Source organism: Procambarus clarkii, chromosome 91 (genome assembly GCF_040958095.1).
Source record: "Procambarus clarkii isolate CNS0578487 chromosome 91, FALCON_Pclarkii_2.0, whole genome shotgun sequence".
Lineage (NCBI taxonomy): Eukaryota > Metazoa > Arthropoda > Malacostraca > Decapoda > Cambaridae > Procambarus > Procambarus clarkii.
The window spans coordinates 13,027,377-13,053,671 of NC_091240.1; the positions used below are offsets into that span (position 1 = coordinate 13,027,377).

Below are 26,295 nucleotides of genomic sequence, written 5' to 3' on the forward strand. Positions count from 1 at the left end.
TTTTTTGTACAAGGGATATCTTGCTTTCAAGCAATATATTCCCTCCAAACACCACAGATTTGGACTCAAATTCTTTCTTCTATGTGATTGTGAAATAGAAATGGTGATAGACATGATACTTTATTCTGGTACAGACACACACATTCCCAATAATGATTCTCAGGTGTTTTCAGGCACTGTAGTAAAAACGCTGATGGCTCCACTGATCAAGGGATCACACTTAATATACAGACAATTACTATACCAGCCCCATGCTAACTAGGTTCCTACTTGACCATCAAACTGGATTATGTGGCACAGTAAAGTCATGAAGGAGAGAAATGTCATTATTTGATCTAAGTATTTAAGTAGGTGAATGTGTGTGCATTGGTGTTTTGTACGTTTTACACTATAGTATCAGTAACGATTATGAAACCCTGGTGCACCATATCAGTGCAAAAATGTAGTAAAATACTGTCAATGTCATTGAAATAAAACAGAAAATAAATATTCCTGGGAACTCTGCTTGAATTGCCCGTGCGACTTGCCCAGGGCATTTGCTGCAGAAGTGATTTTGAATTGGTGATGTCATCATAAGACTTCTTTGCTTCGCTACGGCCAAAGAATTACGATTTTTCCCTCCTCCATAATCAATGAACTCATTTTAACAATATTAGAATGAAAAAAAAATTTGGAATGAATTTTGTTCTTGTGCACCAGAGGGTTGTCACATGTAACAGGTGCAACCCGTTCTCGCAAATTCGTAAAGTCAATATTGACTTATCAACTACGTGCATAGGTGATATACTAAACATAATAGATACCCCTAAAAAGATTCATAGAAAACACCGACCTTACCTAACCTTGTTAGTATCTTAAGATAAGCATCTTATTGCTTCGTAATTACAATTATTACTTAACCTATACCTATTATAGGTTAGGTAATAATTGTAATTACGAAGCAATAAGATGCTTATCTTAAGATACTAACAAGGTTAGGTAAGGTCGGTGTTTTCTATGAATCTTTTTAAGGGTATCTATTATGTTAAGTATGTCACCTATGCACATATTTAATAAGTCAATATTGACTTATTAAATTTGCGAGAATGAACAGGTGTGCAGTGCAGGGGTTAAAATCTTATGTATGGATAGGTTAAAAGGATTATATTTGATTTTTATGTTTAATGCAGCATTTGTATAGTACTGTATTGCAGCACATGGCTTGCTGCTTTTATAATACTGAACCATTTAGAATTTTGGAAGTATAGGGTGACAAGGAGGCATGTCTTTATGTGGGTATCCTACTTGATGAATATTACATGATATTTACTGCATGTAGATACAGCCCTGTATATTTTTAGAATTTTTACAGTGCAATCTTTTTTTGCAGGTTTCTTAAGACAGTATGCTTTGGAAGGGCCTCCCCATAATGTTGCCCAGGTTAAGCAGTATATAACAAAGGATGCCTGGAATCAGATGAAGTTTGATCGTGCATATGAGCGGTACGTACATTATACATATTGTATGTGCTGTGTTGTTTATGAACTTTTCTGTGGGGAGCCCCCATCGACTCCCCGGAGCTTATCCAGGCTGATATAGAACTATTAGACTTTGGCATCAGTCAGTGTGAATGGAGTGCTTAGGCCTACCGGGGACCACAAGCCAGAACATGGCCCCCCCCCCCTCAGAGAGGCACAAGGAGAAATGCACATGTGATTTGGAGCATTGTATGTCTGCCATCGACCAGTTCAGGCACCCAGAAAGGTAAACATCCCAAAACAAACCTGTATTCTGGTTGAAACTATCATTAAAAGTCAAACGAGTGGACAGAGCTCCCTAAAGAAAAAACAAGCAAACAAGCATGATGTTAGCATGTTGCTGCGCCGCCGTCTGTGCAGCTTCCCCCTTCCCAGAGAGGGGAAAGGGGGAGCCCCAGACCCCTCACACTGGCTACCCACACCTTAGTTCTTGGCTGATGTGATTGAGGCTGAGTGTGATTCCAGCTCCTGTTTCTTGTCTCGATGCTGTGCCTTGTGTTTAGTGCTATCTTTAGGGTGGTGTGTGAGCTGGGAGTAATCTTCACTGGTACTCGGGCTGCATGGGCTGCATGGTTCCCTTCCTTAAGTGCCCTGTAAGGTCCCAAGCCCAAAGGGCTTGGGACCATCTTCCACAAGTTACCTTGGGGTCTACCTCTATTTCACCTTTTGCTGCTGGGTGATTGACTGACCTGAGTGTGCTGGGGGGGGGTTTCCTCCTCCCTTGTTTACCTTGGGGTTAGGGGTAGTTTGCACTGGTAGGGGGCACGGGGTACTGCACAGCTGGTTATCACCTATTATAGCAACTGGCTCTATTCTGCCTGGGTACTCCAGTGGGCCCCCTTCCTTCCTTCCTGCCTTTCCGGCTGCCCCCGGCTTCTTCTTGTGAGGCTGGGGATTTGGAGGACGACTTGGCTCCAGGTCCTGGTATGGAGGTTCCCAGGGTTGGGGAGGGGCTGACATGGGGGCCTTGGGCCCCATTGGACTCTGCCTTTCGTTTTTCTACCCTCCGAGCGGGACTTACTGTTACAAGGGACAAGGGGTGGGGTTTTCTTACCCCCCCCTCCCTGCGTACAAGTTGGATTTGGCATCGGCTCCTTCCTGAGTTTGGTTCCATGTCATTTTGAGTCCATTGGTTCCGTCCTGGAGGTTTTTGGCTTCCCGCATCTCGCTGACCGAGGTCCGGGCGGCCATTGTGGCTTACCGCCTGCACGACCCAGATTGTGCCTCTATAATGGATCCATTTTCGTTCAGGTTTGGGTCTTCGTCTCCATACTGGATTCTTTATGAAGTTCCGGAGTCGTCCTGGCTATCGGACTGCCCGGTGTTGTCGTTGGATGCTAGGAGTACTTTCTGTCATACCCGCACGCTTGAGTGGTGCGAGGCATTGACAATGGTGCAGGTTTACCTGGGGGCGAATTCAAGCACCTCAATGCGTGTTTGTTCGCCCTTGCCCTTCAGCGGGATGTTGGCGTGGTGCAGCTTCACGTGCAGGTTCCCCTCCCTTTCGGCTGCACTGATGTCTGAGGAATTGCACACTCGTGGCCTGCTGACTTCGATTTTGCTGTTCTTTTTCCTCCTGGAGCTGTCTGAGGATTGGCTTCATTAGGATGTAGAGGCACTTGGGGCCGTTCTTGGGTCTGGTGCCTTGGTCTCGGCGGCACAAGCATCGTCTGCGCTGCTGAAGCTGCTTGCGCAGATCCTGCGGGATGTGGTATCACTGTTTTCGCTTAGCATCTCGCGTGTCGGCAAGCGGTGCTCGCTTCCTCGTAGGAATCTGCCTGGGTTCTGATTTTCGTCACCATATTGTCCCTTGCTGTTTGCAGATTCTGTGGTTGGGCAGTTTCTGCAAGCAGCCTCTTCTATTTGTTGTCAGTTGTCGGACTTGTTAGTCCTTCGGGAATCCCAGGAGAATGGGGGTTCCTCCCAAAAGGGTTGTGCCTGGGCTTGCGATTCCTCTCATCGTAGGGTGCTGGTAGCAGTTTCTGGGTCGGCACCGCCTTTGGACCCGTCTTCGGACCAGTCTTTGTCTGGTTGGCGAGGCGAATGCTCTGTGCCTCCAGGAGTTGGACCTCTTCGTGTCGGCATGGTTGAGGCATCGGGGTCGATACTTTTCGGCGGAGTTACCTGTACCTCTACCTGTACCTGTTACCTTTGATGTGGGGTTACCTGTACCTCTTTCCCCCGGTTCCGCGGTTACTCCAGGTCCCAGCTTGCTTGGTGACTTACCAGAGGAGAGTGGTCCTCTTGGCTCCTTGGTGGCAGGTGCTGCTTGCTCGGTGTCCGAACCCAGGGGTTTTACCGTGGCTCCGCCTCTTTCAGATGATCGGTCCGGTCCATTACATGGCTGGTTCGATCTTCTCCTCGAGTCTTCGCGTCTGGTATTTTTTACTCGGGTCTATCACCATCTGTATACTGATCAGGTAGCTTCGTTTAATGGTGTCCCACCTGCATGCTTCGTCTCGGTGGCAGTATGAAGTTTCCTGGCAGTCCTTCCTTTTCTTTTTTCTCTCTCTGTAGGTGTACTTCGTTTTTTGTTCAGGTCGTTTTGTCCTTTCTCTCGTAGCTGTTGCAGGACCATCGTCTTATGCCGATTACAGTTCAACCTCCATTCAACGCACTATATGGGACCAACCCAGTGTCTTTCTGGGGAGAGCCCCTTCGGCTCCCCGGAGCTTATCCAGGCTGATATGCTATTGTCAGACTTCGGCATTAGTTATGTGTATGGAGTTCTGTGGGCCTAGCAGGGACCAAAAGCCAGAACCTGTCCCCCCCCCCCCTCAGAGACGCATGGGGAGCAATGGCCTATAGAAACCTCCGTGTGGTTGGAAGCATTCTATGTCTGCCATCGACCGGGTCAGGCACCCAGAAAGGCAAGTGTCCCAAAACAAACCCTCCATTCTGGTGAAAATTGATACCAAAAGCCGAAAAAGTTTATAGAACTCCGCAAAAATAAACCAGCAAACGAGCATGACATCACACGTCGCCGCGGCGCTGTCTGTGCAGCTCCCCCCTCCTCAGGAGGGGGAAGGGGTAGCCCCAGACCCCTGCCCGGCTATCCACCCTTCGGTTCTGAGGCTGATGCTATGGGCAACGGTCGTGTGCTCCGGCTCCAGTGGCTGTTTCAGCACTGTACCTAGAGTGTGGTGACTGTTTTCAGTCACGTTTTGGAGATGTGTCATCATGACACATCTCCAGGTGGCTGGAGATGTCATGATAGATTGAGATGATGATGCTTGTTATGTGCTGCTAGCGGATGAAGTGCTGAAAATGGCCAGAAGCTGAGAGCTTGTGCAAGGTTTAGAGCAGAGAGCTTGTGTGAGACCAGGATCGAGTGCTCAAAGGAGGGCAAGAGTGAAGAGCTCAAAGGAGGGTGGGATAGAAGAGCTCAAATAAAGCTGGGATTGGCCATCTGCTCTGTAGCAAGGCTTGTAGCATCTAGAGAGAGTTAGAACTAGACTGACTATGCTGATGGCATTTTGTAGATTGATTGTAATATATCCAGAGCAATAGTCACTAATCTATTGGTGAAGTTAGATGTTGCTATGTTTCTAACCTTCTTTTATCTATGCTCACCTGATCTGTTTCAATGCCCAGGCCTTTTTATCCATGTTCACCTGGTTTCCATGCCCAGGCCCTTTTATCCATGCTCACCTGGTTTTCATGCCCAGGCCTTTTTATCCATGCTCACCTGGTTTTCATTTCCAGACCTTTTTATCCATGCTCACCTGGTTTCCATGGCCAGGCCATTTTATCCATGGTCACCTGGTTTCCATGCCCAGGCCACTGTAAACTGGCTGATGGGAAAGCTTGCCTGGCCACTGCAGGATTAGTATTGTGAGAATATATTACAGATGTTATTAGTGGTTGGTGCATAAATTTGTGGATGTCATGATGGATTAATGGGAACTTTATTTGCTTGCAATAGAATTTCTTGGAATGTGGCATAGCTTGGGGGATAATGTAAGTGATTGCCACATTATTTCTAATGTGGCAGGTACAAAGTTTTTCTGTATGGCCTACAGTTTTGAACACAAGTCTGTTCCTGGTTGATGTTTTGCTTTAATTTGGTCATTAATTAACTAATATTGAATATCTCAAGTACATTCTTTCCTGATTTTGTCTCTTTTTTTTAATTTGCTGTTTTTTATATGCTTATTACAATTCCTTTGTACTTATTTGGGTAAGGATTAAGTTTTAAACAACAATTTTATAATCCTGACAGATTTAGCACCAGAGAAGTGAAAATAGATGAAGTGGAGTTGACTGTTCCAAGCAATATTGAAGCATTTGTTGCTGACCACAAGAATTCTCACTTCATCCATTGTAATGAGTCAAGAGCAGCATATTACAATCTAAAGTATCTAAAGAATGAGACACCAAGTGAAATAAGGTAAGATAGTAGGGTCTTATAGTAGCAGAAATAAATGGACATATTTACTTTCGCTTAATGCCTCGGGTCACCTCGGGTAAATGGGCATCTAGGAGTTGCATCCTTGGAGGAGGGTTCGACCTTGGATGGGGGGGAGGACCTTTATAGAAGCCTAAAGTATATACAGTGCCTATTCTGATTATGCCTCGGCAATGGATCCTTTGGCTCTTAGGTCTGGGACTTCGTTCCCTTTCTGGCTCCGTTACGAGGTTCCGGAGTCGTCCTGGCTGGCGTACTGTCCTGTCTTTGCCTTGGAGGCTTGGCACTCCTGCCGATCCCGCACGCTTGAGTGGGGGGAGGCTTCGACAGTGCTGGAGGCTTCGACGGTGCTTCAGGTTTTCCTGGGGGGGCGACCTTGAGCAACTCAATGAGTGCTTGTTTGCTCCTGCCCTTTCCCGGGATGTTGGTGTCGTTCAGCTCCATGTACAGGTTCCCCCTCTCTCTTGGCAGCGCAGGTGGCGGAGGACTTGCGCACTCGGGGCCTTTTGGTTGCACGAGGGTCTGTGCGGGAGCCTGAACTTCGCGATGCTGGTCTACCCACTGGGTCAGGTTTGGCTTCGTTGGCTGTTCTGGTTCCTTCGGGAACGTCCCTTCTGCCTCTCTCGCGATCGCTGGGTTCGGCTCATGGGGGCTTTATGTCGGTTGCTGTGTCGCCGGCTTCCTCTTCAGGTTCTTCGGGGTTCAGTGCCTTGGCGCCTACCCGAGCCCTTGCTCGATGTGTTCACGGACGCGTCATCCTCTCTGCTAGGGCTTTGTGACCAGTGCGCACCAGCCCGGCCAGGGACGGTGGGGTCCATCTTTCTGTCGAGCCCACAGCACTGTGCGGGAGTTTGCTGCGGTGTGGTTTGCTCTTCGGAGGCTTCAAGTTGCCCACGGGTCGACTATTCGGCTACATTCGAGCTGCTCCCTGGTGGTTCATTGTCTGAACCGGGGTGGGGGTGGGTCAATACGGTTCTTGGCTCTTTGGCGTTGCTCGCTTAGGGTGACTCGTCTGCTGAGTTCTTGGGGTTTGGCTTGCCTGGCAGTTCACGTGTGGGGAGTGTCCAAAGTGTTGGCTGACGGCCTGTCTCGTTTCATTCCCCTCTCCATGGAATGGGCAGTTGACGCCGACTCCTTCCGTTGGCTTTGCCAGACGTTTGGATGCCCCGAGATGGACCTCTTTGCATCGGCATGGTCACTGCACCTTTCCCTGTATGTGGCGCCCTTTCCTGACTGCGAGGCCGTTGGGGTCAACGCCTTTCGGCAGGACTGGTCGAGGTGGGGGTTCCTTTACCTCTTTCCCCCGGTTCAGCTGTTACTCCAGGTTCTGACTCGCTTGGAAACTTACCAGGGGAGAGTAGTCCTCTTGGCCCCGTGGTGGCCGGCCCAGCCATGGTTTCAGACGCTGCTTGCTCGGTGTCCGAACCCGGAGGTTTTTCTGCGGCTCCGCCTCTTCCAGAGATCGGACTGGTATGTTATGTGGATGGTTCGATCTTCTACTCGAGTCTTCGCGTATGGTATTTTTAACTCGAGTTTATCATCTCTATAGTGATCAGGTGGCTTCCTTATTAGTGTCCCACCTGCGGGCTTCATCTTGGCAACAAAATGAAGTTTCCTGGCGGTCCTTCTGGGTCATCTTACGTCTTCATCGTTGTACAGTATCCACTCAATGTGCCACGCCGACGATTAAGCCAGCTGGTGGCTGCTGCATGGATGATGTGCGAACACTGGGTACATACAGTATGTACACTTATTTTCAGGCATTCACTTCACACAACAGCTAGCCTTATTACTAATTCACATGAGTTCTAATTCTAATTCACAATTGAAAATTATTTCTACTGTATATTTACACTGTACAGTATCTTTTTGTCAAGGCTTAAATAATCATTAACACTTACAATACTGTACTCTATCAACACTTCTTAAAGTAATTTATATGCCTTTCAATCATATATTATATCTTTAGTGGAGGCTCCACGACTTTTGATGGGAATTCAGCATCAGCAGGTGCAACATGCCTTGCAGAGCATTCGTGGCTGGCGGATGCTTCATGACTTGTCGATGAGAATTCAGCATCGGCGGGTGCAGCATATCTTGCAGAGCATTCATTGCTGGTGGAGGCTGCACAACTTATCGATGGGAATTCAGCATCGGCGGGTGCAGCATAGCTTGCAGAGCATTCGTTGCTGGCGGAGGCTGCACGACGTGTTGATGGGAATTCAGCATCGGCAGGTGCAGCATGGCTTATAGGGCACTCATTGCCAGCGGATGATACCTGCTTGATGGGGTTCTGGGAGTTCTTCTACTCCCCAAGCCCGGCCCGAGGCCAGGCTCGACTTGTGAGAGTTTGGTCCACCAGGCTGTTGCTTGGAGCGGCCCGCAGGGTCACATACCCACCACAGCCCGGCTGAACTTCTCTTAGAAAACAGTCCAGTTTTCTCTTAAAGATGTCCACGGTTGTTCGGGCAATATTTCTTATAGTCGCTGGGAGGACGTTGAACAACCGCGGACCTCTGATGTTTATACAGTGCTCTCTGATTGTGCCTATGGCACCTCTGCTCTTCATTGGTTCAATCTTGCATTTTCTTCCATATCGTTCACTCCAGTACGTTGTTATTTTACTGTGTAGATTTGGGACCTGGCCCTCCAGTATTTTCTATGTGTATATTATTTGGTATCTCATGTCATGCTGCATGACTTGTTGAATTCCCTGTGGGTGCTTTCACGAACTATTGAAATCATGAATTTATCTATTTTTGTCTGAATCTGATTTTCTCTGGCTAATATTCCGAGACATTGCTCTCAGCCGCGCGAGTTCACAGTAAACAATGCGGTCACATGGCCAGGCGCAGTACATTCTAGGTCCGTGGGGAAAAAATACCTATTGCCTATACTATAAAAGGTATTTAATAAGAAAACAAAGAATTTTGCTTAATAACAATTGTTTTAAAATATTTTATTAACAATAATTTAGAATTTTCTTCATAAAACTGAATCATTTTAAAAGAAAGTTAAGATTTAATATACCACTCTGGATGATCGAGGTCGGTGTCCTGGTCGCCATGTGAGGGGCTGCCGATGCCAAAACAAACCCAATACCCACTGTCGGTAATATCGACCACCAGACCGGTATACGAGGCTTTGCATCATGTTTTGTGTCCGGTTGCGGCTCTCCGCCGTTATTTGCGCCCCACGGCTTCTGTGTCCGGGGATGCGCTTTGAGTTGATCCGGTTTCCCTTCTTCCCTGTTCGAGGGTGCGGGCCTCCCAGGTCGTCCGCAGGGTTATTAAGGCTAGCCAGCCTGCGATCTTTTCCCGTGGCTATGATGTCCGCAAGTTCGCAGCTCTTACCGTTGTCTTTGGCAACATGTCCTGGGCTGACATTCGGGCGCGGGGATTTTGGAGGTCGAACAGGGTCCCGGTTGCTTGTTACCTTGTAAACGTTCTTGAGCCCAGTCGGGCCTGTGTCGCTTTGGGTCGGCGGATGTAGCCAATTGTCTCAACTTCGGGTTGAGGAGTGAGCAGCAATCGCCTCCCGGGTAAGTCCTTTTTCTTTTCCTCTGTGGGTAGTTAGCTCCGGGAAGCCATAGGGGCTCCCACCAGAAAATCCGCGTTGAATGTAATGAAACGCCATTTTCTGGGTGAGTCCCGGAGGCTCCTGGCATCCCTCTCTCCCATTTTTTTTTTTTTTTTTTTTTTTTTTTTGCTTGCTTGCTTGCTTTGACATCCAGCCTCAGAACTGGTGTGGATCGCCGGCACAGTGGGTCTGGGGCTACCCCTTTCCCCTCTAGGGGAGAGGGAGGGGGCTGCGCAGACAGCAGCGCGACGACAGGTGACGTCATACTTGTTTGCTCTGTTTGGGGAGTTCTATCCACTCGTTCGGCTTTTGGTTGCAATTTTCATCAGAATAGGGGTTTGTTTTGGGACGCCAAAACATTAGCATATCAGCCTAGTAAACAATGGGGAGCCTCTGGGATTCACCCAGAAAATGGCATTTCATTATATTCAACGCTGTTTTCTTTTATTTTTCGTGTTTTTTTTATTTAAGAAACCAGAAGCAGCCTACCTGCTGAACACCGAACGAACCTTTTTGACATTTGTTGTTTCTTTAAAAAAATTAATTTTGTTTTTCTAGAAAAATTTCAATGCTTTGCAACATCCCAGCATCAGTAGCAGCTTTAAACAAAATAATTTATTTGCATCGTCGGTGGCATCCGAGAATGTGCGAAAAGCAGCCCCAACCCCACCATGTGGTGTTGATGTTATTCAAATGAGCGGTCACCTAACGAGATGAATTGTTGGCGATTGGGGTGTTTGTTACCCAAAATGATCACCATTTGAGGTGATCGTCACTTGAGGTTCTACTGTAAAGTGAAGCTTTCGGGTGGACCATTTTAGTCTTAAATAAGTCGCTTACAGATTCTGTAGGCTATTTTGGTGCATCATTTTTGTGAACCATGTAGTTGTCTGTATTCATCTACTTTCTGGATGGTTTCTCAGTGTGGGTAATTTTAACAATCCCCATCACTTGCGCCTCTGTGATGGGGCCATGTTCTGGCTCTAGCCACCTGTAGGCCAAACAGAGCTTCTACAACTGGAGTGACCTTTATTATAGGGCAGTCTCAGCAAGATAGCTTCAGGGAACCACTGGGGCTCCTCCAGAAAGAGGCATTTAATTAGTCATTGCTGGGTTTTTCAGATATGTTTTATCATATGAAAGGAATTCAATTTATTGTAGCAGGCCATTATGATGATAAATAAATAAAATAGGTGATTCCATAAGCATAGCAAAGTCACAAAACTTCAAAATATTTTAAAAACTTTCCATTATACTTTAGAAGCAGCAAATAACTGCATAATTTATTGTTAGTACAAGAACTATGTATTATGGTGTCATTTTGTAAACATTTATTCATTAATTTTTTCTTCAGATTTAAACACAAAGCTTGGAAGTTGCTATCAAAAGCTAAAACACTTCTTGATCAACTGAAAATTCCCTTCTGGCTTAGCAGTGGAACTCTTCTTGGTAAGATAGATTTACAAAGATTAATACTTTACAGAATTTGTATTATTCTTTGTGTTAATTTCTTGCTATTCATCTGAATAATGTTCTTGGTATTGTTATCTCATCTTAATCCATAAAGTGCTGTTATCATAATACATTGATTCATCTGGAAATGCAGTTGTCATTATATATTGATTTTAGATAATGTTTGGTTTTATACCCATGATGCTATATGGATATAATAGCTGTATACAAATGTAGAAGAGTTTTCCTAGACCATGAAAAATATTGTTATCATTAAATGATTGTTATCATCATGAATGTCACTATGCCAATGCAGCAGTAGTCATAGAATAAAATTCCTTACTAAGTATATGATTTGTATATCAATTATGTTTATGCGGTTTTCACAGCTCAATATGGTTGTAATGAGGAATACGATAAGAACAAAGGAATTGCAGGAGGCCTATTGGAGCTGTAAATTGTTCCCAAAACAGTCTTTTTTTTCTTTTGATAATGTTAATTTGCTCCCAAGAGCATGAAAATCCAAGTTTACCACTTGTAGTTTAGCTGTAGAGGCCTGGGGAAGTTTTTTTTCTGTGGAGAGGCCCCCTTCAGCTCCCCGAGCTATATTGGACTGATGTGTATATATTAGACCATGGCAGCAGTCAGTCGATGGAGTTCTAGGCCTACCGGAGGCTAGCGCCAGAACCTGGCCCACTCAGAGAGGCACGAGGAACAATGGCCTACAGACACCCCCGTGTAATTGGAATCAGTCTATATCTGCCATCTACCAGGTCAGGCACCCAGAAAGGTAGGAATTCCAAAACAAACTACTGCTGATTAAAAATTGCAAACTGCTCCCCCCCACCCCCTCCCCAGGAGGGGAAAGGGGAGTCCCAGACTTCAGTTCACAGGCTGTTGTGATTGGAGGCTGTAAATCAACTCTGGCTCCATCCTTTAGAGCAGTGCTGTCCATAACTGTGTTGTTCTTCTGCGTTGTTAGTGTGCGAGCCAGAAGTAACACAGGAGTACTGGGGCTGCATGCACCTAGGGCTACCTTCCCTAGGTGCTCTGTAAGTACTGCCCTTGCTGTTTAGGGTTATCTTCATGAACGGTTTGGGAGACTACCTCAGCATGGTTCTGTTGCTGCTCGGTAATTGTCCACCCTTGAGGTTCAGCTGGGGTGGTTCTTACTCATGTTTGACCTTGGGTAGGAGGTAGTGTCATCGCGTCCATCGGTAGTGTCCAACAACCTGGTTGATCAGTCCAGCAACCAGGAGGCCTGGTCGACGACCAGGCCGCGGGGACGCTAAGCCCCGGAAGCACCTCAAGGTAACCTGCCCCCTAACAAAAAACCCTAACCACTGACACCACTTGCCTCCTCACAACACCTCTCTCACCAATGCCCCTCTGACACCATTTTATCACCATTTTTATCACCATTTCTCCCTATGTACAGTACAGTAATTGATAATTTATCTTTCAGGTTTCTACCGTCAGTGTGACATAATTTCTTGGGCTATGGATGTTGACATTGGAATTTTTATTGAAGACTACAAATCAAGCATCATTACAGAATTTGAAAAAAAAGAATTAAAACTTTCACACAAATTTGGGAAAGTTCATGACAGTTTTGAGCTTTCTTTTAAAGAAGAAGATATAAAATTAGACATCTTTTTTTTTTACACTGAAGGTGCTACTATGTGGAATGGAGGGACTCAAGCCAAAACAGGAAAAAAGTTCAAGTAAGTACAATTTATTTATATTTAAAAAACTAAGGAATTAGGTTCTGTACTACTAAAGGAGTCTAGCTGAAAGGTGGGATTTGATCTTGAGATTGGTAAAGACCCAAAAGCGTTTTGACTTGGTAATGGAAAATTATATGAATGCTGAAATTATTGAAAATTAAAGTTGTGGTAATGATGAATTCTGATACATAAGAGTTTTAGTAGGGTTAATCTTTAATGTTGATATGAGTGACATACCCAGAGATGGTGTTAGCTCATTGGTAAAATTCAGAAGTCAGTGTGTGGGAGTAATTGTTTCCTGGTTTTTGATTGGAGAGTTCTGTTTGCTTTTTCGGCTTTCGGTTTGCAATTTTTTGCCCAGCAGTAGTTTGTTTTGAAATTCCTACCTTTCTGGGTGCCTGACCTGGTAGATGGCAGACAAAGACTGCTTCCAATTACACGGGGGTGTCTTTAGGCCATTGCTCCTCGTGCCTCTCCTGAAGGGGCCAGGTTCTGGCTCTGGTCCCTGGTAGGTCTGAACTCCTTAGCTAATGTCCCGGTCTAATATAACATACATTAGCCCGATAAACTCCAGAGAGCCTCTGGGTCTCGCCCAGAAAATGGCGTTTCATTACATTCAACGCTGATTTTTTTTTATCTCACTGTGTTAATATATATGATTTTCAGGAACATGTTTCCTCTCCCTATGTCCTTTAAAACCCCCTTCCTGTAATGATTTTGTTGGTTTGTATTTGTACTACTTCACAGGCTTCCTAATTCTTATCACCTTGTAGAAAATAAAATTTATTTCTTCTTTATTCCTACTGTCATTTAGATTTCAGTTTATCAAAGTTTAATTTTAGTTTGTCTTCCTTTGAAAGGTTTCAACTTAATGACTGTAGTTTCCCATCTTATCATTTTGTAACTTCCTGTCATTCCTAAGCACTTCTGTTACTTGATTCAGAACATTAAATGTCACCCTTAAGGGGTGATTCTTATCGTTTTCATAATTTGCCTCTTCTAAAATCACCTCAAAATTTTCTTTGTTATAAGGCCTTATCCTAAACTTACTATTTTCTCTGTGCTTTTTTTTTTTATCTTCTGCTGCTCTGTTTATCCTAGGTGGTATCTCCTTTGTAAATCCACCCAAAAATATTGTGGACTTATATTCAGTGTTTTGTACTAATTTATTGCGGGTAACCATTTCTTTCCTATTTGCTTGTCTAATGTCTGTTTCTTGTTTCTCATTTCTCTTTTTGGTTTCCAAACATATTTGTTAGATTTCTTTCTCCTTTACAACTTGTGCATATGTTACTTTCATTTGCTGTTTGCACTTCTCCTATCATTTAGTAACCAGCTCTCTTTGAGCTGTCCAGGAAGTTTATATTAGCATATCCTTGCCTCTCTGTTTTGGCTAGTCAGTAGGGTTGCTTTGAATTGTTCTTCATATATATCTATTTTCCTATTTCTTAAAATTAGCCCCTTTCATTTTCCATATCTCATTTTCTTTCACTAGTTCCTTGATTTGTACCACCTGTCTCTCTACCTTGTCAGTCAAGCTTGTAATTTCCTCAAGCTACTGTAAAATATCAGTTTTACCTTTAAGGTCATTAAGTAATGGTAATGTCTTCTCACAGATATAACAACATAGGATAAAAGACATTAAACTGTTATTAGGCGTCGAGATGTAAGTCTCGTTCTAATCACACACTCGTACCTTGACTTGGTGTAAATTCCTTACACAAATTTCACAAATACTCAATGGGTTTTTATCCTAACTTAAGGTCATTATTATCTTTGTAAGTTTTCCTTCATAAATCTTTAGCAAATTGGAGAGTTGAGTTACAATAACATGGCTTAAGATATGAAGACTAAAGCACCTACCAGAAGATAAGGAGATGACAACGTTTCTGTCCGTCATGGACCACAAGCTATGATAATGGTCCAGGAACCACATCATCATCTTCTGGTGTGTGGTTTAGTCTTTATATCTTTACCAAATTATCAACCATAACTTACCTGCCAAGGAAACCTCCTAATCCCATTTCTTCTGTGGTGAAACTCTTGTTGACACTTAACAAGTTGAAGTTTTCTTCACTTGTTGATGCCGCAGTGGACACTGACAAACCCATTGTGCCGACCACTTTTGTTTCAAATCATTCTCAAATGTGTGTGTCAACAAACCCCAGTCACCACCTTGTATTACTTATCTCGGTATATTTATGGTATCGGGACCACCACTTGCATAGCTCTCTCTTGTACTACCACCTAGATAATGATATGACCCTGCAGTTCTGTAATCTGTGCGAGTGTTAGCCACCTGTGCTTTTTGCGAGTGTAAAAACTATTATTAATATTATTATTACTTTTTTTCAGATACTCATTTTCAGCTTTTACGCTTTGCTGGACAGAATTCCTTGATCTAAAGGTGCGCATTCCATGTCAAACAGAAGAGTACATCAAATCAAATTATGGATTATCATGGTTTACTCCTGTGAAACAATGGGATTGGAAATCTAGCCCACCTAATGTTCAAGAAAATGGCATGTGGTTAGAATCTGAATGGCCAGAAGTCATAATTGTGAATGAAAGTTAAGTTGTATGCCAATGGGTGTTTTCTGTACTATTGTATGCAATGACTTCACAAGTTTGTTTGCCTGGAACTATTAATGATCTAATATTAATTTATTGATTTTATTTAGCTTGATTTTTTTTGTCCATTGAGCAGTACTGTTAATACCTTGGAAACTGTTTTGAATATTGATGTGTAGTACTGTATAGTGCAGCATTAAATTCTTCTGGAAAGGCATCAGAGAGCAATGTTTTATATATATATATATATATATATGTAATATATATATATATATATATAATATACATTAGTATATTTTGGTAGCAGTCTTTCCTGTAGACATATATTATTAAATATGACCGGAAAAGTAAGATTAATAATTCTAACACAAATTTTCTCGATCTTTTTTATGTTTCTTTTCACTGTTGATGGTAAATGAGAAATCAATTCTCCAAAATTCATTTTTATTTCTAGTCTGACGCGACACTTGAGAGCGTTTCATAAAACTTATTACATTTTCAAAGACTTTGGTTTACACACACACACAACTTATAACTGAATAGAGCTTAAACATCTTCGATTTCTTATACCTGCATTTGGGTGAGGTGATATGTTACAACAGTTTTGGATGAGGTGAAAACAAACTTTCAACACAAGCCAGAACACGAAACAATGGGTATTGAAGGTAAGAATGGAAGTAATTGCAGAGGGCCTATTGGCCCATATTTCTTGATGCTTCTATATTGGAGCAGAGTCTTGAAGTGGGTAGAATATAGTTGTGCATTAATTGGCTGTTGATTGTTGGTGTTGACTTCTTGATGTGTAGTGCCTCGCAGAGGTCAAGCTGCCTGCTATCGCTGTATCTATCGATGATTTCTGTGTTTGCTAAGATTTCTCTGGTGATGGTTTGGTTGTGGGAAGAGATTATATGTTCCTTAATGGAGCCCTGTTGCTTATGCATCGTTAAACGCCTGGAAAGCGATGTTGTTGTCTTGCCTATATACTGAGTTTTTTGAGGCTTACAGTCCCCAAGAGGGCATTTGAAGGCATAGATGACGTTGGTCTCTTTTTTAAAGCGTTCTGCTTTGTGTCTGGAGAGTTTCTCATGAGTAGGCTGGCCGTTTTCTTGGTTTTATAGTAAATCGTCAGTTGTATCTTCTGATTTTTGTCTGTAGGGATAATGTTTCTATTAACGATATCTTTCAGGACCCTTTCCTCCATTTTATGAGTATAGGTGTTGTGTTAGTTGTCTCTTCAGAGGTTGCATGGCGTTTCACTTTCCTTCTTATGATGTCTTCAACAAAACCATTGGAGAAGCTTTTTCTTCTTCGTTTCTTCTCCTCCTTGGTGTGGTTCCTGGACCTTGTCATCCTTGTGTTGCAAATCAAGTCTCTCAGCCTGGATACTCTGTTTCATTGATCCTCTTCCTTGGTGTGTTCTTGTTTTTCTTCATGGGTATTTAGCTTTAGCAAACCACAAGGGGCTACCACTAGAAAACCACTACTATAGTAAAAAAAAAAAACTCCCCGATTCTCTCCTCCTTTCCAGATCGTCAGTTGAGGTATTTTGTGTATGCATCTTCTCCAGAGTAATCTAAAAGTAATTAGTCTCTCCAGGCGTCCAATACGTGCCCCTCTTCCAAACGAGTGGCAGGGGTAGGGCAAATGAGCACATGCTTGTTTCAAGAGACTATTGTTTACATGGTTGGGGCAGCTTGTTTTGGCAGGTTTTGAGGCTTCAGTCTCTTTGAACCCAGCAGTACTCTGTATTGGTTAGTTTTCTGGTTGCCTTCCCCCAGTGAGGTGGCAGAGTGCCACCTGCTTCCTGCACCTATGTGAGAGGGCCAGGTTCTGGCTCTGGTCCCCAGTACACAAAACACAACTCCATAGCTGATGCAATCTAATAGTTGGGAGTCACCCAAATATGTGTTTTATTACATTAAGCCTGAGAGGTGCAGTGGTTAATTAAACAGTTTTTTTTTTTTTTTTTTTTTTTTTTAATCTGTTGTTGAAACTGTCAGTTAATGCCAACATCCCCAAATAATAATGTGCATTTTATCATGATCATCAACCATAACAACATAATATTCCCTACAAGAAAGTTTTCCTTTCTTGTAACTTAAACTGAGCACCACTATATTGAAAAAAGAATGATCCTCAATGAAAATTAGATAGATTGTAATCAAACTTATTGGTACAGTATATGAAACATTATACTTTTGTGAATACAACTTTTTTGGATATAATATGACATCTCTGTTCTGGAAACAAGCACAAGAAGTTGCGTATGCACTGAAAATTTATTTATAATGCTATGTAAATACAGTATAAAGTTTATTTACTACATGTAACTATAAATCTAGTTAGTCTACATATTTTCTAGCTGCTTTAATTTAATATTGCAAAATGTACATAATCACATTATTTCAGCTACTTAAATCACTTGGCAAATGTTTGCCAGCTGACACAATAACACTAGCTTGCATATATAAACATCCTTTATGAAGAAAATATTAAAAGCTTATTTATTAGAGTTTACAGAACTCGTGAACATTTAAATTTCCAAACATATTTCCAATAAGATCAAAGGGCAATATCCATCAAGCACTTTGTAAATAAAACTATTATACATATACTATGAAGGGTAGTCAGTGATAAAAAATATATAAATTTTACAATATATTAGGATATGAACAATTTATAGAACAGTCAAGTTAAAATAAATAGCTTCATTTTCACATTAAGTGCAAGAACTGTTGTATATTGTTGGGAATGCTAGTGAAGGCCAAATTGCAATAAAAGCCAATCCATCACTATTACATATACTTATTAAATATATCGTGTTTCTTATTTTTCAACTCATTCTCTACCAATTTAATTATGTCCTCTGTTATCTTTCCTTCCTTTTCCACTGCTTTTTGTCAGTCCTGCAGCTCAATCACCACCTTTATCTAAATTCTTCTACACAGCTTGAAGACTCTGGTGAGTTTTACCTCGGATCCTCTATAACTTGTCTCATCTTTCCTGTATTTCCAGAAGCTGTTACTAGTGATGCTAGATCTTCTTTAAGCCTTCTCTCTTTTCTTAAACAAGCTGAAAATTTGCCAGAGAGGGTGAACTACTGTACAGTACTCTTTGCTAGTACTGTACAGTAGTAAAATTGTAAGTGCCACATTAATGTGTCTTTGCTGATATGATGACAGGATATTTAGTATTTTCAAATAATTCTCAAGGAACGTAATCAAATCAAAAGCTTAGGTCGAGTAATATCATACAACACCTTGGGCAGCTAGCAGAAAATGCACAGCATCTCAACACTGGTTGGTATGGCAAGCAAGTTGGACAAACTAATATTGTAGTTAGCTTGCTCAAATAGATTGCAACAGCCTCTGGTTTATGCCTTGTATTTAGTAATAACTTTATCCCAAGCTACAAATGAAGAAAGCAGTTAGAAAGTTAATTAGGTAGGAAATTATAATTTTGAAGGGAAAAAATGTAACATGTAATAACTTCTTTTTGCAGACACTCAGTCACTCCCCAAGTCATGGCCTGGGTCCACTCTGAGCACAATCTTTCCACTGGGCTCTGATGGCCTATGTTCATGGCAATGAGAAACTTTTTCAAATGATCTTATTACCTAGGTGAAGTGGAAAGACAGGAAATTATATTTACTTCCCTACCAAAAACACCATTTTCTATGACATAAAAGAGGACAATTTAAAACTCGACACCCCATTTGACATAATACTGGAAATGGAGGTCCTCCTGTGATGAAGATACGAGAGTCTGATCCGAGCTAAATGTAGAGAACATGAAGAATGAATGACTGTTTACAGAGACTGAAACAAAGCAGCAGGAATAAGGCCAGTCGGTAAAGACAACTTGGAAAACTAGCTGGTATGAATGGTGAAAGAGAGGTGTTCACAAGGGCAGCAGGCAATGTATATTACATTGCCTGCTGCCACCACAGAAGGGGGTGGAAGTTTCTGAACCAAGACAAAGCCAAATCAGCACTAAACACACAAAGGTGAGCCTGCCTGTGAAGAACAGGAATGCCAATCCACACGCAATAGAATACATAGTTATCTCGAGACAAAGTGGAAAAATTACTCGTGGGGCTAGGAAGAAATAAAGTGGTTCGACCTGATGGAGTTTCACCTTGGGTGCAGAGAGAATGTACAACTGAGCTGAGCATTCCACTCCAATTGATATTCCAGACATCCTTGTGCACAGGAATATTAGCAGATAGTATGATAAGAGGCAAACTAAGTACCAATTTATAAAAATGGTAATCAAGTGGAACCTTTAAATTATAGACCCATGTCATTAGCAAGCATGAAAGACATCTGTTTGGATCTAAAAAATGCCCTGTTAAATGCCAGAATTTGCAGTTATTCTCCCGCACCTGGTGATTAGGAACTGAAAGACTGCCACGAGGATATTAAACATCCTTGAGGCCCAAGGCCATATCTTCCAGATTGATACATTCACTCAACCCACTCGTGGTCGTTGTTGTCAGCCTCTTCACCTAGTGAAGATCAATTTTGATAATAGGTCCCTTCCATCTTCTGTAATTCTTACTGGTGCCAGATGCTTCGTGAGTAATGGCCTTCGTGGTAATCTCCCCGTCTTCCTCCAAAGCTTTCTCTCTAGTCGATCCTTTAGAGCGAGGCTTTGTGCCACTCTACCTCTATTCAGCAATACGAAGGTGTACCCAAAAGTAGTGTTCTGAGCACTACTATTTTCCTGGTTGCTCTCATTGGTCTTTTCCTTCCTTCCCTCTGGCATTTTCTCAGCTCTATGTTGACGATCTTCCCTCTACTGTCAAGATGAAGACTACTTTCCTCCAACGGTGGCTTCAACTTGCAATGTTGTGTCTTTTACTCGGAAGTAGGTAATTACTTGTCCCCCTTTGTCGCTCGCTTTATGGTAATCCTTTTTTGTATAAAGGTTCTGCTAAACTTCTGGGGTTAATCTTTGACACTTGTTTGTCTTGGTCGCCTCATATCACTTTCCTCCGAGTTGAATGCTCTAAGGCCCTTAACTTACTTAAGGTCTTGTCCCATACTTCCTGGAAAGCTAATAGGTGCATGTTCATTACATTCCTCTCTCGTGTTATCTAAACTCAATTATGGCTATCCTGCTTACTTGTCTGCCTCTCTTTCTACTCTTCATTGTTTTGATGCTCTTCCCCATACTGGGTTACACCTCGACTCTGGCGCCTTTCGTTCAATTCCTACCCTGAGCCTGTATGTTGAAACCAGCATCCCGTCTATACAGGATTGTAGTGGTCGCTACTGTCTTTACTACTTTGTGTGGTCCCTACAACACCCTCACTCATGTTGTACTTTCACCATTACCCCTCCTGTAGACCCTGTTTCCTTTCATCACCATCCCCTATCTGTCCGATTGTTTTGCATGCAAGGTTCTTCCTCGGTTTCTTGTTGCCAATATTTCCTGATGTCATTCCGTCCTTGCCTCCATGGAGGGGAGCAAGTAGTACAAGTTCTGTCCTTGCCTCTTCTTAAGTTTTGTAAAACCTTGACCCACTACCCCTCCTAGTTATAAAATGTCTTTTCTTTCCTTCCTCACTTTTCTTCACACACACACACACACACACACACACACACACACCCCCCCTCATTTCAGTTTTCACAGATGGATCCAAGTCTGCCGACGGTGTAAGTTATTCCGTGTAATTTCCTGGCTACAACTGTGTGTGTTGCTTGTGCCCGGACACTTGAAATTCAATGTGGATGCTGCTGCTAAGGAGGCAATATGCACTTGTCCCATTTTCCACAAAGGTGCTCCTTATTTTGACTTCTGGCCAGTTATTCATTCCTCAATCTGTGTCTGTTGGCAGGATTGCTGGTCTTCTGTTACTGTTAAACAGATTCTTGTACACTACTCTTAAGGGTAGTGTGTCCCCCATAGCCTTCCTTTTACCACAGTATCTGGCGGTGGAAAACGGCTCTGGCGAGGTTATGTATTGGCCTTGCACATTTAACTCTCGGACACTTAATGGAGCGCCACCCTGCTCGTTATTATCCAGACTGCATTCTCTCTTACAGTCGTGCATACCCTTGTTGAATGTCCTGACTTCCAGGATGTACGTGCGTCTTTCATCCCGACTGTTCCCGAGGTGGTGGTGAAAGGTGAATCGGATACCTTTGATATCGGTCGTCTTATGAGCTTTTGTTCTCGTGTTGGCATCCTTAGTGATATTTAGCGCCTTTTGAATATCCCGCACATTTTATGTTGCTACGTAGCCTTCCCAGCTTGGTGCCTTCTTTTGATAATTACTTGCTAGGTCTACTTAATTTGCAGAGGCCTGGTGTGATTTCCAAGGCTTGGCTACAACTGCAATGAAGCTTGGGGAACTATTGAGGGGGTCATCTTAGAAAATCAAGCTGTAAGCATTCCTTGAGCCCATTTCCGAGGCTGAAGTCCAATTAGCTCGTTGGTTAAATGGCCCTGCATACATTTATTTTAAAAATTAGTCCTTCAGAGGATACCTGATCAACCAGAGTGTGAGCAGCCACATCAAACAACCTGGTGGAACATACCAGCAACCAGGAGGCCTGGTCAGAGACTGGGCTGTGGGGGAACATTGTTCCCCAGAATCTTCAACAGGTAGGTAGTCTCCTTATATCAACGCATTACATCTACAGTATTACAGTTTTATTTTTAGTAGGGTTGGATCTGGTATCAAATGAACATGGAAATTAATGTAATTTTTGCAATCACAAAAAAAAAAAAAAAATACAGATGCTGTTGTATTAAACCACACAACATAGCATTAAAAAATTAAAGCACATTATATACAGTAGTATAATTTCCCTAACTAGAATATCAATAAAGCACATTATATACAGTAGTATAATTTCCCTAACTAGAATACCAATAAAGCTACATACAGGTAACATACATTACAAATTCCATGAACTGTCTAGGAAAAACAGGAAATGTAATCTTATAAAATCAACTTAAATAATAGCAGAGGCTCATAACACTAAACTCCTGGGCATTTCTAAAGGCAAATTATTTGTATTCATATTGTACACCAGTCAATAAAAGCTTTAATGAACAGAAGATATTATTTACCATTCACCTGTTGTGTGTTTTCATCCTCTGGAGGTTTTGATGGATCAAGTCCAAACTTTGTCATCTGAACTGCTATGTCAAACAAGTAATCATAGCATTCAGCCCTGATTAAAGGAAATAGAATTTTATCAGTGATACATAAGGACAGTGATTTTGAAATGTGTTAGATGATTCTATACACATTAGGTTTTAAGAAGGAGTATATCGTAAATTAAGTATGTAGTGTGTAATGCGAACACATGGAGGAAGCCATGTGGTGTGTAATGTGAATACTGTGGAAGCCATGTGAAGTGTGAGATACACATGTGGAGGCTATGTTTGTTTACTCAATTAAGTGAGACTCCCTCTTTGGTATTTATATGCAGTTCACACAGAAATCACAATAACATGATATATTAAATGAACAAATTCCCAAGGACATTGATGAGGGTTCGAACCTACACATGGGATGTTCCCAGATGCGCTTAGGTCAACTGTATCACCACATGGTCAAAAGAATTGCAACCTGAAGTACTACTGCCCTCACAAGGATCCCAAAGCTTCTCCGAAGCCTAACTGGGGTTTCACACAATTCCCCCATGTTTCATACAATTAGGCTTCAGAGAAACTTCGGGATCCTCGTGAGGACAGAAGCACTCCAGGTTGCAATTCTTTTGACCATGTGGTGATACAGTTGACTAAGGCGCATCTGGGAACATCCTGTGTGTATGCTCAAACCCTCATCAAGGCTCTTGTGGAGTTGTTTGTATGCGGTTATATAACAAATATAACTAAGGATATGAAATTTTCCCTTTCAGACATTTTTGATAGAAATCTTTTATTACACCACTACAACTAGAAACATATACTGTCATGAACTGATAACAGTATAGTGTATGTGGCAATGTAATGAGATCATTGGTGCCAATCTTAAGAAAATACAAAAAACTTCACTAGCTACAATGCAACTTATTATGTTATGAAGAAAATTATTAATTGTAGATAGAATGAGTTTACCACCACTCTGTGAACTCTGTCTCAACATCGTAAGCTTGTGAACCACTTGTGGTCCACTTGTGTGGCCCACATGGGTGGTCCACTTGTGTGATCCAACTTGTCATATAAAGGAATTATTAACTGTAACCTGTGATGGAATGGGAAAGCTTTCCACCACTCTGTGAACTCTGTCCCAAAATCGTAAGCTTGTGGACCACTTGTGCGGTCCACTTGTGTGGTCCACTTGTGTGATCGAACTTCTCATATGAGCGAATTATTAATTGTAATCTGTGATATAATGGGAAAGTTTTCCACCAGTCTGTGAACTCTGTCTCGACATCGTAAGCAAATCCGAACATCCCCCGCTTCGGCAAACCATTATTCGACGAACTGGGTGAGTAAATCCGGCCTAAAAAGTGTGCGAACCAGCCGGAGATTCGTTGAATCGGGGTACGTTGAATCGAGGTTGTACTGTATAATCAAATGTGTGAATCATCGTTGTACTTAAAATTATGGTGTGCATATTATTGATTCGATTATTGTGTTCATAAAACAATAAACAAATACTTTCTCAGTTATTACACTATATACACAGGTTATATATACGTATCTGCATGTTTTGTTCACCATAACGAACCACTAAGTTGATGTTGCAAGTCAAAAAGCAGCGAGGTGTGGCCACCACATCTGCCAGTCAACCTCTCACCGCCACTCCCTCAATGACTCCTCACTCGCCCACATCCTCCTCCCACCATACTGTTCTTGCTTTTATTCACTATATACAGACGTTATATATAAGTATCTACATGTTCTGTTCACCGTAACTGTTCATCTAAGCCTGTATAGTGCCCACCCCTACCCAGCATGATAAATCATGCAGATGTCGCCACCTCCCTCACCAAAATGGCTTCTCCTCACACTCCTTTTGCTGTTATTACACTATATATACGCATTATATATAAGTATCTACATTTGTGTTCGCCATAACGAACCACTAAAGTTGGTATGCTGAGTGGCAGTGGCAGTGACAGCCAATAGCAGCCCGCCACTGGCTGTCACTCCCTCCCACCCTCACCTCACCTGACTCGCCACCATTCTACTCCCACCATACTGATTTTGCTTTTATTCACTATATACAGACGTTATATATAAGTATCAACATGTTCTGTTCACCATAACTGTTCATTTAAGCTGGTATAGTGCCCAAACAGCATAGTGACCACCCCTACCCAGCATGATAAATCGTGCAGATGTAGCCACCTCCCTCAACAAAATGGCTTCTCCCCACACTCCTTTTGCTGTTATTACACTATATACACACTATATATAAGTATCTACAGTTGTGTTCACCATAATGAACCACTAAGCTGAGTGGCAGTAGCAACCTGTCACTGGCTGTCACTCCTTCCCTCCCTCACCTCACCTGACTCGCCACCCTTCTCCTCCCACCATATTGTTTTTGCTTTTATTCACTATATACAGATGTTATATATAAGTATCTGCATGTTTTGTTTACCATAGCGAACAACTAAGCTGGTATATTGAGTCCAGATAGTAAAAGGTGGTCACACAGAGTCAGCAGACAATGCTACCTCCCTGCCCACCAAGATTACTCCTCCCACTACAGTGCTAATTATCACAACAATCCTGCTATTATCAGAATCCTGGTCATTTTTATCACAGTCAGGGGTCTTCTGTAATACTATCATCACTAAATAATAGCACGTACATATATATTATGGTATTTTTATGCGATTCTGTGGTCACAAGCTGAACAGCAGTGCTGTGAGCTCATGCTACATGCACGAGCCTTGGTGGCTCACTCAGTACTGAGGACCCCACTCCCGGGAATGTGGCCCATGATTTTTTTTTAAATGGTGTCTGTTTATAAGAGCCCTGATGAAGGTGAGGTGAACCCTGTGTATCCGCGGGCCATTTAAATCTTGCATAGTACTCCAACACGTCATCGTCATATGACGTGTTGCACAGTTTAAGGGTTAATGTTTTTTCATACAATTTATAGGTTGTATGGCCTACTTTCTCCTATTCCACAATCCATAAAGTGACATTTACTCTCACTGAATTTCCCTGCCATCTGTTACTCCATTCACAAAGTAATCAATGGGGAATTGAATGTGTAGACAATTTGCCCGAAACGCATTGCGTAATAGTGGCTTTAGGCATTGTATGTACTAGCTCTATCTATATATCAATCCATTAATGTAACATCACTTGTATGTATGTACCTTACCTGAATAAACATATTTATTTTTATTTATTATTTATTTACAATGACAGACTCCAACTTTTTTAAATGAGAGAGATACAAAGGAACACATGAAAATTACAATATCAGCAGTTGTACAGTTCCCATATCTCAAGAAGCACATCAATAAAATAGAAAGGGGTGCAAAGACATTCTACTAAATGGATTCTGGAATTGAAAAACCAAGAAATACAAAGAGAGGCGAGAGATGTTAAATATGCCAAATCTATAAGATAAGACGGAAAACAGGCGACATGATCACTACGTCCAAAACAGTAATGGGAATCTTACACAATTGACAGGAATTTTTTAAACCTGCAACTTCAAGACGTCATAGGTTCAAGATGAGAAAAGTGATGAAAAAATATTACAAAATTCTCTTTTGCAGAGTGGTAGGCAACTAGAACAAGTGAGAAGGACAGTGGATGCCAAAGCCATCAATAGTTTCAAAGCTAATATGATAGAGTACTAGGAAGCCAGGACACCATGAGTGTAACTTTCTTCCTGTAATTACACTTAGGTGCATGTACAGTAATTACAAGTCCCATGCATTGTGGGTCCAGAAGCTGGCAAAAAGGGCTGAGCATTCCTCCACAGCACCACCAAAGGGCTGGAGCAAAAAATCCCCAACCAGAAGAGAGGCACCTTTCCACAACACCCAAAAATGACACTCATTAGAAGAGGCAAAGACCTAAAGAAGTATTAATATACAGCTAG

At 42.3% G+C, this 26,295-nt stretch overlaps 2 protein-coding genes across 8 annotated transcripts in view; one reads left to right on the forward strand and one right to left on the reverse strand.

The window, feature by feature from the left end:
- LOC123774033 (ribitol-5-phosphate transferase FKTN) overlaps positions 1-15,359 on the forward strand; it is a 75,149-nt gene extending 59,790 nt beyond the window's left edge. For all 4 annotated transcript variants that reach the window (XM_069318798.1, XM_045768143.2, XM_045768140.2 and 1 more), the window contains exons 5-9: positions 1,370-1,481; positions 5,740-5,907; positions 10,859-10,953; positions 12,422-12,680; positions 15,039-15,359. In XM_069318798.1, the coding sequence (XP_069174899.1) occupies positions 1,370-1,481; positions 5,740-5,907; positions 10,859-10,953; positions 12,422-12,680; positions 15,039-15,258 (854 nt within the window). In that variant the 3' untranslated portion in view covers positions 15,259-15,359. The remainder of the gene's footprint in view (positions 1-1,369; positions 1,482-5,739; positions 5,908-10,858; positions 10,954-12,421; positions 12,681-15,038) is intronic.
- Positions 15,360-15,681: 322 nt separating this feature from the next.
- LOC123774034 (methylthioribulose-1-phosphate dehydratase) overlaps positions 15,682-26,295 on the reverse strand; it is a 36,708-nt gene continuing 26,094 nt past the window's right edge. For 3 of the 4 annotated variants that reach the window (XM_069318799.1, XM_045768146.2, XM_045768144.2), the window contains exons 8-9: positions 22,338-22,441; positions 15,682-18,326 (exon numbers count right to left, since the gene is read on the reverse strand). In XM_069318799.1, coding sequence (XP_069174900.1) covers positions 18,223-18,326; positions 22,338-22,441 — 208 coding nt within the window. In that variant the 3' untranslated portion in view covers positions 15,682-18,222. The remainder of the gene's footprint in view (positions 18,327-22,337; positions 22,442-26,295) is intronic. The other variant, XM_045768145.2, reaches the window with a different exon arrangement.